We start from the raw sequence: 13,889 nt of genomic DNA, 5'->3' as shown, positions 1-13,889 counted from the left end.
GGAGTTAGGCCAGGGCAATCAGAGGAGAGCCCAGGCAGTCTAGCGGCCCAACTCCAGGGGAAAATCATCTCCCTTCTGGCTCACCCATCTGCTGAGAGCTACTTCTACTCAGTAAAACCTTGCACTCATTCTCCAAGCCCAGGTGTGATCCGAATTCTTCTGGTACACCAAGGCAAGAACCCAGGGATACGGAAAGCCCTCTGTCCTTGCAATAAGGCAGGGGTCTAATTGAACTAACACAAGCTGCCTGTGGACAGTTACACTAAAAGAGCACACGGTAACACATGCCCACTGGGGCTTCAGCTGCAAACATTCACCCCTAGACCTTGCTGTGGGGTGGGAGTCCCACAGCCTGCCCATCTGTATGCTCCCCTAGATTTGAGCAGCGGGGCACTGAAGAAGCGAGCCACGTCCCCATTCCACATCCTGCAAGAGGGACAAGGGAACATTTCTCATTTCACTGAGAAGGGCATTCCAGGCTGGCAACCCTCTGTGACCTGGGTGCAGAGATGAGCTTGGTAGGGGGTTGCACAAGGAACAGAAATGGCATTCCAGGCTGGTGACCATCGATGATGACCTGGGTGCAGAGATGAACTTGGTAGAGGCTGCACAAGTAAGAAAGAAGCAGGATGTGGATAGGAACTGCGAGTAGCCTAATCTGATTTTAAAAGGGCTTAGAAGAATCTTTCTTTTCATTCCAACCTATAATGGATTATCTTAAACCAGGACCTTTGTTCTTTTTTTCCTACCTCATGAGAGTATACAGATAAATAGAATTTCAGCCAAACACTACATGTGCCCTGAGAGCTTCCTAGTTGGCATCTGCTGCATCTGTCTTTTCCCACTGCAGCCTGGACTGGGGCAGGATGTGGAAGGGATGAGGCATTGTTTAACACACATTAGAGACAAAATCCTTGACAAAAATAAAGTGCTACTGTGAATTTGATTCATTTATTTGATAACCCATCCTATAGATTACCTATGCCCTTAAGATTGATTTCTGCAGACTAGAGAATTTTTTTATTGCCTCAGCTATTAATGCCAGCTCAACCATAATTTTCTAGAATTTCTTTCATTTCTTTCTGAAAAACATACATATATTTTATATTGTATCACTTCTTTTAGAAGAAAACGTGATTTTGCTCATTGGTTTTGGCAACATTGCTAAAGATATAAAAGCATTTAATTTAACAATAATTCCTATCAAAAGAAATAATTTTTGAAAAACTGCCCAGAGTGTTTATTACAGAAACAAAAAAGAAAAACTGAGAGCAGTGAAGACTAGGCATTTGCAATTTGTGGATACCAACCACCCATAAGCAGAAGAATCATAATTTGGTTCTAATCAAAAGATTTGGTATATTTTGGGCCAGGTGCAATGGCTCATGTCTATAATCCCAACACTTTGGGAGTCTGAGGCAGGAGGATTGCTTGAGCCCAGGAGTTCGAGATCAGCCTGGGCAACAAAGGGAGATCCCTTCTCCAAAAAAAATAAAATAAAAATTGAATTAGCTGGCTGTGGTGGTGCACGGAGTTGGTGCCTGTGGTGCCAGCTACTCCGGAGGTAGTGGGAGGATCACTAAAGCCCAAGGCTGCAGTGGGCCAAGATCACACCACTGCACTCCAGCCTGGACAACAGAGTAAGACCCTGTCTCAAAGATTAAATGGCAAAGGCTTCTTTGGGCAACTCTGTATGTAAGTTGACAAAGACCAAAATAGTGCCAAAGTACAAAGCACTGAAAAAAAGTTAAAATATCTTAGCCTCAACACTGGAAATATAGCAAGCTCACATATTTGAAGACCAAATACATCAAGGCTCATCTTTCCCTTAAAAGAATTTTCAGCTGGGCACAGTGGCTCGTGCCTATAATCCCAGCACTTTGGGAGGCTGAGGCAGGTGGATCACTTTAGACCAGGAGTTTGGGACCAGCCTGGCCAACATGTGAAACCCCCGTCTCTACTAAGAATATAAAAATTAGCTGGGCATGGTGGCACACACCTGTAGTCCCAGCTACTCAGGAGACTGAGACAAGACTCGCTTGAACCTGGGAGGCAGAGGCTGCAGTGAGCCAAGATTGTACCACTGCACTCCAGCCTGAGCAACAGAGTGAGACTTTGTCTCAAAAAAAAAAAAAAAATTTTTCTTTGTCAGATGTAGAATATAACTTAAGAGAAATTTATTAACATTTAAGCTCGTTAGTATAGAAAACTGGAGGAAAATAACTTTAGTACACATTTAATTTGCTATATGAATTTTTTTAATAAAGACATTCAAAAGGAAAACTTAGATTATAAGTAGCATAGCACATATAGGACATGAACACAGAAAGTTCACATCTAAGCCCTGAGCCACTTATGATAAACACCTATAAAAGAAACAAAAACTAAACTTCCACATTATTTTACCCAGTAAAAGATGTAGGCTATTAGTAGAAAGTTGGTTAAGTAAATTCAAAAAATAAAGATATAAAAAAAATAATGAAAAATGTTTGAAAAATAATAAAGATGTACACTACACAGCTGAGGCTATTCTTCACACCATATAGAAATTAGGTTCTTGGACCAAGCAGTAACTATAACATAATCAGAATACCTAAAGAAATAAAATATGACTTCCTAAATTTTTTATTTTAAAAATGCCCAGTTCATTTATTTGTTTTGCCTAAGATAGCTGCATTCATTCATTACAGGGTCAGGGGACTATAAAAAAAGTATCAAACAATTGTTATAAATAATCACAGAAAACAAACAAACTGGAAAATAAACAGTGGTTACTAATTTAACGTTTTAACCCATTACCCCAACCACCCAAAAAAAAGTAGACATTTTTAAAATAAAGACTAAGAAGAGTTGGTGAAATTTAAGGGAAATGCCATCCCATAGTGTTACCTAAATACTGAAAAGGAATCAGCACAAGGAAACACGGACAAAGCAGTACAGTACTTCGGTATTATAGCGCCACCCACTGGCTAGAAGTCCTCATAGCACATATGAGATGTAGCCATAAAACAGATGAATTCTTGAAATAAGATAACACTGACCTATTCTGATTCAGTAGAGCATCAAAAATGTCTAACAAAACAGAGACACATATTATTTCTACAAGTAAACAGAATATCTATTAGATATGTTCACAAGGGTGAGTTTTATCCATTTTGAAATCCAAGTCTATAATCCCCAAATGCTACAAGGACTTAAATTCTATAGCCAAAACAATTAACACATAAAATGCTATTTCATCTCTGTAGGTGAATACACAAATAGGGCCTTTAAGTAAAAGATGCATACTTGCATTTCATTGCTAAGAAATTCATAATATATTTAAATGCTGGTAAAACCTACAATGGCATCTGCCTTATTTCCACCTTTACTAGAGAAGTAAGGAAATACACTGAGCAAAGGATATGTCCAAAAAACTAAACTGAAAAACAGTTTCTAAATAAAGTCCACAGACAATTCAGATAAACTAGTAAAAATAGTTTTTCTTTAAAGTACCACAGCACCTTTGTAGTTCAAAATATATTTACCGTAATATATCTCTTTTTTATCCTAGTGACATCTGTTGTTTTTCCAAATCACTATTTATTTCCTTAAATACCAACATTCTTTAAATCTTGGCAAGAAATATTTGAGAGTTACTTCTCCTGAAGTACAATCTTTCCTTTAAGACCCAGAATTACATATAGGGCATGACATTAATTTGTAGTCTATATGACCCTCTTGAATGCTGGTCTCTAAAGGCTGGACTTCAGAATTCCTCTACAGACATGACCTCAGTCTTCCAAGTGAGAATTCACAAATATGCTCCAGGCAGTCAGGACAGGCTTCAGCTTTCTTTGGTTTGATGATAATTATCACTTGGCCTGCAAAAGCCAAGGTCTTTGCTTGCTCATAGATGGCTGATTGCAGATAAAAATACGATGAGAAAAGTAACATTTCCACAGACATAAATTGCCAACACTGCCTTTTTAAAAGCATGACCCTGAAAGAAAAATTGAGATATGAAAAAAAAAAGTATTACTGTTAAGGTTTGTGTCAATGAACAAGAAAAGGACTTACCTCTGTTTCCGCTGCAGTAAATGACTGAAGGATCTGAATTCTGTCATCGTCCAATATTTCAACTGTCAAGAATAATAACATAAGTTTATAAGGGCAGCGTTATGCAGGTAAATTAAATTTTTTAAAAAACCTGATTTGTACTGTTCACCCCAATTTCCAGGATAGAAATTCTCCCATTCCAAGCTACTAATTATTGCAAACTTCCTCAACAATTAAGCCTCTCACAAATGTGGACAATCTGGCAAGAGTATTGTTAAGTAACTTAAAATACGCCTTCTAGTCAATAAACACCACCTAAAAGTCATAATGATCTAAGCTCTTTGGTTTTCTTTATTTTTGATTGACAAAATAATGTATATATTCATGGTGTATGACATGATGTTTTGATATATGTATACATTATAAAATAGCTAAATCAAACTAATTAACATATGATAACTATCCAAGTTTTAAGTATATATGTATTTTAAACAGTAAGCCATTGGCCAGGCATGGTGGCTCACACCTGCAATCCCAATGCTTTGGAAGAAGGAGGCAGGTAGATCACTTGAGCCCAGGAGTTTGAGATCAGCCTGGGCAACAAAGTGAGACCCCGTCTCTAAAAAAAATGTAAGAAGTTAGCCGGGCATGATGGCACATCCCTGTGATCCCAGCTAGATGGGAGTCTGAAACAGGCAGATGGCTTAAGCTCTGGAGTTCAAGGCTGCAGTGAGCTATGATCACATCACTGCACTCCAGCCTGAGTGACAGAGTGAGACTCTGTCTCAAAACAAACAAACAAAAACAGTAAGCCATAATTCAGTGGTCATCAAAAGCCCCACATATATAAGCCTATCAAGGATCAAAAGTAGCAGGACTGATATGTACTACTCCACTCCTAAAGCCACCCCAGGCTCTCCCAAGTTTACAACATATATACCAGACAACAAATAATTTTTGTTTTTAGAAGGCTACCTTCACTTATTTTGGTGGATGAAAAGGATGAAAACCAGGCAGGACACAAAGGACATTTAGTCTAGAATCCAGGGTAGTTTAAAATGACACCCATTCCCTACTAATTTCTCCATTCCTAATGGTGACTATAGGTACCCTGACCCTGCCTGGCACCAAAACAGACCTTGTCACTAAAGAGCAAAAGCAAAATCAGTCCTTCCTATCTAGCTGGCTTGCTCCTAGCTATATAATTATGCACATGGCAACCTAAATGATAGCACCCAGTAAGTTTGTCAAATAGGTCAAAGTTGTCTGCCGCTCTATCCAGTGTTGACTTTGAGTCTCTTCTTCCTCCATCTCAGGGTTCCCTCAGCTCTAGGCATTCAGAGTTTGCAGTCCATACCGGCTCTAGGTCAGACCAGCAAAGTGAAAGTACTTACAAGGAAGACCCCCCTCCCTAAAACCTAAAAACCTTTCCTTTATATCTTATTCACAACTTCTAATAGCAACAATTGTAAAAAAACAAAGGCAGAAAATCTCCACAATTTCTACCACTGGCTGAGTGATCACAAATTTTTAGTGAGCTACCAATGTAATAGTTAGCCATTACTATCAGGAAACTCATTCTTTTCCAATGGTTTATATAAAAGTGATTTTACATAACGTGGCTTTTTTTAGCAGATTACCTTTGCGAGAGAGCCGATAAGCATGTACCTCCAGAACAATCTCAGTCCCTACATGCCAGGCTACAAATCCAATCATTGCATAGGTTTTCTGTGAATCGGGAAGATTTAGTCCTGGTAAATCCATTCCCAGGAACATCGCTGCCACTACATATAAAAGAAAAAAGTTATATTCAAATGTCCCACCAAGAGAGACAATTGTGTGTTTGTGTATGTGTATTGTCAAGTAAAACATACTAAAAGAGTTTGAGATAAAAAAAAGATTAATATTCAAGACCAAATAGTTAATTTAGGCTTTTAAAATTATAAGGCTAGATAGGGCAAGATGGGCAATTGATTACGAATTACCAGTTGTGGGGGGCAGTTTAGGGCATATTGCATAATAACGCTGGAGTTTGGCCTTCTAGTGAACCCATCACCCAAGTGGTGAACATAGTACCCAAAGCATCGTGTTTCAACTCTTTCCCCCATTCCTCCCTCTCCTCTTTTGGAGTTCCCAGAGTCTATTGTTTCTATCTTTATGTCCGTGTGTACTCATTGTTTAGCTCACAATGGCCTGCAAGTGTGAGGCCATTTATAAGTGAGAAAATGTGGTATGTGATTTTCTGTTTCTGCATTTATTCATGTAGGATAATCACTTTCAGCAGCATCCATGTTGCTACAAAAGACATGATTTCATTCTTTTTTATGGCTGCATAATCGACCAATTGTTAAAAGAGATGCACCCACATTTTCCAGATTGTTTTAAGTCTGCAGTGAATGAAAGGAGAAAAGTATAGAAACCATGGCTGATTGGACTCCCCCTCCGACAAAGAATCCCATAGACTATAGCAGTGTTAGGGTAGAAGGTACCTACTTAGGTGTTTATTATACAAGGTATCAAAATATACTGCATAATTATTCCTGACTTTTGAAAACCACCCTACCCTGCAAGATACAAGCCCCGTGGAAAGGACCTGGAGATGGAAAGCTTGAACCCAGCAACCCACCTCAACCCAATTCACAAATGACCCTCAATTTGAGCTACTCAAATGTTTGGCCATCAGCATAGCTTATTCTGCTGGCAAAGGCAAATGCTAAAATAAGTCTTAAAATGAGAGTTTTAAAGTTATTTTAAAGACCTTAAGCTTAAAACTGAAATAATGACTTAAATCATTACCTCTAGAAATTACTTTCTGGATTTCAACGTTTAAGGCTGATTTCTCCTCAACAACCAATTACTCCAATTACTAAGGCATCTAAAAATCATTTAAGCCAAATTACAACTTGTAATATAAACAGCTAGCAATTATATATGAATAAGTGGCATCACAATCTCTTACCTGCTATTATTCTAGCAGCTGTTCCCATACTCCAATGAGTCCAGTTAAACATTTGCCTTCTACCAAAATAAGAACCAGTCAGTGTTCTTAAAAGCAATGGAACTATAATTAATTCCCAATAGAATAAAAAGCATGTAATTTCCCTTATTGTCTGGGAATTAGATATCTGAAATGCATTTTAAAGTATTTCAAAGTAACTATAATTTATCACTGATTTTTATAAAATGCAAAATTTTTCCATTTGAAAAGAGATTAGTTTGCAAACTAATGATATCTACATTAAGAGAGCATGTATATAGAAAGGCTCTAAGTACCTTGGGTCATGTAAAGCTGGCCTGAAGACTGCCAGAAGAGGCTGAAGAACTGCCAAAGTCATCACTATACAGCCGAGGTATGGGTGGTAACCTGCATGCTAAACAAAGTTACATCATTTCAATGGCCTCAATCTCTCTCATCAATTTAAATCCTCAAGTTAAAAATAATACACACAGATGCATTCTTAGTATTTTTCCATGGCTTTAAACATTCAATAATGATGATAATAATAACAGGCAACATTCACTGAGTATACACATTGTACCAGGAACATACTTTACACACACTAATTCTCACTACAATGTTTGACAACTGGTTGTCAATATCCCAGTTTTACAAATGGGGAAACTGAGGCTCAGAGATATCAAGAACTATGTCCATGGTCACAGTATGTAAATGGTTGTGGTGGAATCCACGTAGAGAATGCTACCTCTCCCCATCAGGATGCTGTAGGTTGGTACAAAAGTAGTTGCCGTTTTTTTCAAGTATTTTAATCCACAATTACTTTTGCACCAACCTAATAGATGGCCACCAACATCAGAACAGCCATCTGCAGCCCAGCTGGGACTAGTTAGTGTCCCCATGTCAAGCGCAATCACCCCAGCGTATGGTAATAATTGGTTTAGCCCTCTATGTTTCCCTGAACCGTGGGTTCTATATGACTCCCTGTAACCCTGGAGCTTAACAGAGTCTTAGTCACTCAATAAATGTGTGTTGATTCAGTGAATAACCTATATAGCCACTGTATTAAAAGCTTATCACCTCTGTCCAGAATGAAGATCTAACCCAAGAAAAAGTACTGACAGACTATCACAATAGTTTCTGCTGCATTCCTCCTTTAGTGATGTCACGTGCCTGCTCAGAAGAGCAGATAGTTGGATTCAACTACTTTGTGCAATGATTTTTCATTCAAACACTTAAGGGCTAAGAAGATGCTCTAACCTGTGACACATTTGGATGGAGGGATACTACGGTCTGTTGTCAGTGATGCCCATGCTTGGTAGCACAGACTTGTATCGGTGACCTAGAAACGGGGACATAGTGGTTTCTAAGCCATGATAGGAAGTCCTTGTAAATAGGAACTAAAGGCTAACAAAAGAACAATATGAAAACATTCTCAAACCGTGGACTCAGTGATGCATGGGTAAAATTATAACCATGACTTTAGAGATACAAAGGGTCTCTAATAAAAAATAAAACAGCAGCAGTAACAAGATTCTTGCATGTGTTTAGAATGTGCTAGGAATTATCCTAAGTACTTTCAGTTATTTTATCCCCAATCCTCACAGAAGCCTATAAGATAGATACTATACCATCCCCATTTTACAGATGAGTAAACTGAGGGTCATAGTTAAATAACTTGCCCAAGGTGCACCCGCCAGGTAATAAGTCATAGTGGCAGGATTTGAATCCAAGAAATCCAGCTTTAGAATGGTGCTCTTAACCTTTGTTCTATCGTATTCATAAATTGCAAAGGCTTTAAACTAGACAGTTACAAAATAAGTGTTAACCTTGTCCCAAATGTCTGAATTAAAATAAAGTTCTCATGTCTCAACTCGTATCACAAAATCTTCATAACTTCCTTAAAAACATAGGTTGACTGACACACAAACTACAGGAGCAGGAGCAGTTTGACACACAAACTACAAAAAGCAGGAGGGAGATTTCCTAGTAATATCTGCGACCCAGAATTCGTCAATCTTATCCCTGTGGCACCAGCCCAAGCTCTGAAATATGAAATTTTGATATCAAATTCTCATTGGCTATAAAACTGGAAAAGCGTAATGAAAGCACAGGCTCTGAACTCAACATATATCACTTATTCTCAATAAGACTTTTTCATTCATTCACTAAATGTTTACTGAGTACCTACTACATACTTAAATCTGTTCTGAACACACCAGTGGATATCCCAGCTCTGATAGAGCTAACATAGTAGTGTTGGAAGGGAGATCAAGAAAAAATATGACAAGTAAGTAAATTATATGAAATGGCATAACATAAAGAGTGCTATGGGAAAAATTAGAGCAGGGCAGGGCTCTCTGAGAGGCTTCAATTCGAGCAAAGACTTGAGGAAGGTGAGGGAGTAATGGAAGCATGTGCCAGGTAGAAAGAAGAATGATGGCAAAGACTATAAAGCAGGAGCATGCCTGGCATGTCTGCATACTTGCCAGGAGGCCGGTATGGAAGGAAATGGACTAGATGGAGAGGATGAGGAGGTCAGTTCAGAGAATAACTGGGAGCCAGTCATGAAGGTCCCTGGAAGAACTTTGATTTTTACTCTGAATAAAATTGAGAGACATTAGAGAAATCAATTTGGGGTACAAGAATGGCATGGTCTGATTTACTTTTTTTTTTTTTTTTTTTTTTTTTTGAGATGGAGTCTCACTCTGTCACCCAAGCTAGAGTGCAGTGGTGCAATCTCAGCTCACTGCAACCTCCGCCTCCCGGGTTCAAGTGGTTCTCCTGCCTCAGCCTTCTGAGTAGCTGGGATTACAGGTGTGCGCCACCAGGCCTGGCTAATTTTTGTATTTTTAGTGAGACGGGGTTTCACCATGTTGATCAGGCTGGTCTCGAACTCCTGACCTCAAGATCCGCCTGCCTCCGCCTCCCAAAGTGCTGGGATTACAGGTGTGAGCCACCACACCTAGCCTGGTTTACATTTTTTAAAAAATAACTGTCTTCTTTGTAGAAAATAGATTGTGCATGGGCAAGGGTTGAAGTGGAGGGACCAGTTAAGTGGCTACTGCAATGGCCAAGCAAAAGATGATGGAGGCTCACACTCCTACAGTAGTATCTGATGACAGTGACAAGTGTTGGACTGTGGATATACTTTACATGTGCCAATGGAACTTCCCAATGGATTTGACATGGGATGTGCAAGAGAGCACAGTTAATGATAATTCCAAGGCTTTGATCTAACAATGGAATTCCAGCAGCTACCATGCAGGTGGCAGTGGGTGGAGCAGCCCTGGGAGAAAAGATGATCAGGAGTCCCATTTTGGACGTGTTAAGTCTGATGTCTTAGACATGCAAGTCAAGGTCCTGCATGAAATGTGAGCTAGATGTGTGAGTCTCAAGCCACGGGAGAAGTCTGGACTGGAGATAAAGATTTGGGAATAAGCATCAGTTTCTTCATTTGTGATGTGGGATTATTATTAATACCTACTAATCTGAAATTTAAAAGATTTTTTAATAAAAATATATAGAGATGAGGCCTCACTATGTTGCCTAGGCTAGTCTCGAATTCCTGAGCTCCAGCAATCCTCCCCCTTCAGCTCCCAAAGTGCTGGGATGACAGGTGTGAACCACCACACCCAGAGATTTAAATTAGATAACACATGTAAAGCACTGAGAACCACTGGGTACAGAGTAGAAATCCAAATTATGTTAGCTTAGTGGTCATCATAGTACTAGTTAGAGAAAACCACTTCACATTGTTCATGTTCCTGAGACATCACACATTGAATTGTCACCCCTCTATAGTGAGAAAAATTAACCAAGGCTATAGCATGTATATAACTCATGATGCAGCCTACAAATACATTTCATTACTAAGTAATCTGTACTAACATCCTCACCCTACCCCAACCTCTAACCATGTGAAAGAACCATCCAATGATTCAAAAGGGAAAGAAAGAGGGATCGATGAAGAAATATCTTTTTACCCATCATTTGAGAATAAAACAGCAATCTGTTTTGACATAAAATGGATTTATATAAAAATATCCTATTTAAGATATACTCACCCTACTCCAGCCTCCCCTGTATATAAATGGCATAACAAAAGCAATGCAGGTGAGGGCAGTTGTGGTGAACATGAGCATCCGATGCACCTGCAAGGTAAAATGACAAATTGAGAAGACACTTATCCATGTAAGAGAAAGGTGGTGTTACAATGGGTAAAATGGGGAAAAGACCATGGGGTAAGATTCACTGAAGGCATGCATTCAACTGACATCTAATCACAGTTTGTAATCAGGTTTAAAAAAATTAGTATACAATTAAACTTTAAAGAAAACCCTAAGTTGCCATTCTCATCATTCAAAAGTGTATGCCAAGACTTCACCTGCACAGAGCAGCAGGAATGGATATTTCACGCACAGAGCATATTTACTTGCCAAGTCCTTCATTTCCTTCCAAAGATATTTATTAAGCTCCACCATGGAGCACAGTGCTATAACAGGTGCAACGAGATAGTAAGGAAACAAACAAACAAAAAATACTGTCTCCTGAGGAGTTTCAGATATAACTGCATCAATAAGAGAAAAATATGTGAACTATATAATTCATGACACAAATTAGGAGAATAATAAGTGTGAAAATAGCCACTGTTTACTGATTATGCCAGGATAACTGGTGCAGACCAAAACCATCTTGGGGAAAGTAGGAGGCACCCTGTGTATGAGTGTGTGTATGGATGGAGACGGATGGCTGGATGGATGGATGGATGGAAGGAAAGATGGATGGATGGAGATACAGATAGAGATAAAACTATGACATGTGTATATATACACATCATCAGCATCATAAATTTAAAGGCACTGGAGGATTCGAGTTGATAAAGAGAATACACAATCTTCGAGCTGGGAATATCCACATGAGCAGATAAGACAGAGAGAGCATGAGAGCAAAGGCACTCAAGTACAAGCAAGAAAGTAGTCACCTGGCAGCAAACCACAGGCAGAGAAAGAAAGTAGCAAGGTGAGCCATGTAGCAGTACCGAGAACAAATCAAACAGATTGGCCCTCCCAGGCAATAGTGAAAAATGAGGCTAGATAAGGCAAACCTTACAATCTACAAATTTATATGAATATGAAGTGTCAAGGATACCCTCTTACAAAGTCAAAACTGTTCCCACAAGCAGTATTTTTTTCTACAGGCACGTACATTCTTACCCAACATGAACTCATTGATTTTCCACTATATATGTAAATATCTATACTCCATAACCCATGAAACATAAGGTTTGGTTTGCTTTGTTTTGAAGGATATTCATTGGCTCTTGCTATGTTCCTATTAGTAGACCGCCTCCCCATCTCACGGGAAGGAAGAGCATGAAAAAGAACACGTTCAGTTTCTCTTCCCACCCATATAGGAGATAGATGATCCCAAGTGATGAGTTAGAGATAATCTAACATTCAATGGCCCACAACCAGAGGAGTGACCCTTGCTTTGAAACACAGTAAGCTCCCACTATTTCTTTCTTCAGTTCCTCTGCATTCCTTGGCCTGACTTTACTCAGTGCAGTGTAGTGGGTGAATGCTCTTCCAACATATCCCTCTACAAACAGAGGTATAAGTAAAGGGCATTTGGGTCCCAAAGTCTATATTACAAAGGGACTCACATGGCCCTGACACATTCTCCAGTCCAGCCTGACTCTTCCTAAAACTGTCTGTATTCTTATCTCTATCAAGCACCTTGTGTTCACTCTCAATTGATCAGGAAACCAAAGGGAAAAAGGAAGAATCCCAGACCTACATCTGTAACCACAGAACACATACACATACACACATACTTCATATGTTTTCATGTTGCAGTGTTCAAATATTATGAAAATTGCATTGAACTTTTTTCCCTCACCTACCTGAAACCAAGCTGCTTTACCAAGGAAGAAAGCTTTTGACCAAACTGGTTTGAAGAACCGGGCAACCAGTACACCTATGCTAACAGTAGTCATCCATGCCACAAACATTAAGGCACCTACAAGTGAGATAAATGTAATAGTAGACCATCACAAACCAATCAAACTGTTGCTTAAATGACCAAGCCAAATGCTCAGAAAACATAAATAGCCAGCAAAATACATTCAGCTGACATAAGTACAACCTAAATGGTGCTATACATCATAGTTTTACTACCATTACTCTTTTAACAGCAAACACTTCTATAGCTCCTATTATGTGCTAAGTATTCTAAATGCTTTACATATACTAATTTAGTTGATCTTTACAACAGTCCTATGATGTAGTTATAACTATTAGTCCAGTTTTGCTGGATGGGGAAACAAAGCCATAGAGAATTAAGTAGCTCTTCCAAGGTTACAAAGTTGGGATACAAACCCTATCTGATTTCAGCAACTGTGCTCTTAACTACTATACTAATAAATGCCCCTGCAGTTATTTCAAAAGCTTCTCACATCTCACTCCAAAAGGCAGTGAAAAACAAATAGGCACGTTATTTCGGACTCCAATTACTACCAAACTGGAGCTACAACATGAGTAGAAGCAAATCAACAACAATAAAGTTACTTTCAAGCTTAACTGTGATGGCATTTATGGAAAATGTTACTACAATGGATAACTCTGGAAAATATACAGGGAATATCCCAAATAAGGAAAGTTTCCCCCAAAACACTAAGAGTTTACAGTAGTTGAGTGTACACTACACTATTCCCATACTTTCAAATCCCATCTTTTTAACAATAAGCCAGGCTAGTTTTCGAATGAAGTCAACTTTCATCCGTAGAACCAGAGTATATTAAAAGTCTTGAGGCCGGGCGCGGTGGCTCAAGCCTGTAATCCCAGCACTTTGGGAGGCCAAGACGGGCGGATCATGAGGTCAGGAGATCAAGACC

The 13,889-nt window shown here is 39.0% G+C and overlaps 1 protein-coding gene across 1 annotated transcript in view; it reads right to left on the bottom strand.

Moving 5' to 3' along the window:
* Window positions 1-2,208: 2,208 nt before the first annotated feature.
* Window positions 2,209-13,889, bottom strand: part of FRRS1 (ferric chelate reductase 1) — a 60,449-nt gene continuing 48,768 nt past the window's right edge. Inside the window, exons 11-17 of the mRNA XM_023191315.1 lie at window positions 12,900-13,015; window positions 11,062-11,148; window positions 7,312-7,409; window positions 6,998-7,056; window positions 5,679-5,822; window positions 4,060-4,121; window positions 2,209-3,982 (exon numbers count right to left, since the gene is read on the bottom strand). Of these exons, the coding sequence (XP_023047083.1) occupies window positions 3,890-3,982; window positions 4,060-4,121; window positions 5,679-5,822; window positions 6,998-7,056; window positions 7,312-7,409; window positions 11,062-11,148; window positions 12,900-13,015 (659 nt within the window). The 3' untranslated portion in view covers window positions 2,209-3,889. The remainder of the gene's footprint in view (window positions 3,983-4,059; window positions 4,122-5,678; window positions 5,823-6,997; window positions 7,057-7,311; window positions 7,410-11,061; window positions 11,149-12,899; window positions 13,016-13,889) is intronic.

This window comes from Piliocolobus tephrosceles, chromosome 1 (genome assembly GCF_002776525.5).
Source record: "Piliocolobus tephrosceles isolate RC106 chromosome 1, ASM277652v3, whole genome shotgun sequence".
Taxonomy (NCBI): domain Eukaryota; kingdom Metazoa; phylum Chordata; class Mammalia; order Primates; family Cercopithecidae; genus Piliocolobus; species Piliocolobus tephrosceles.
The sequence above is the reverse complement of the archived record's forward strand: the minus strand, read 5'-3'. Positions and strand labels throughout refer to the sequence as shown.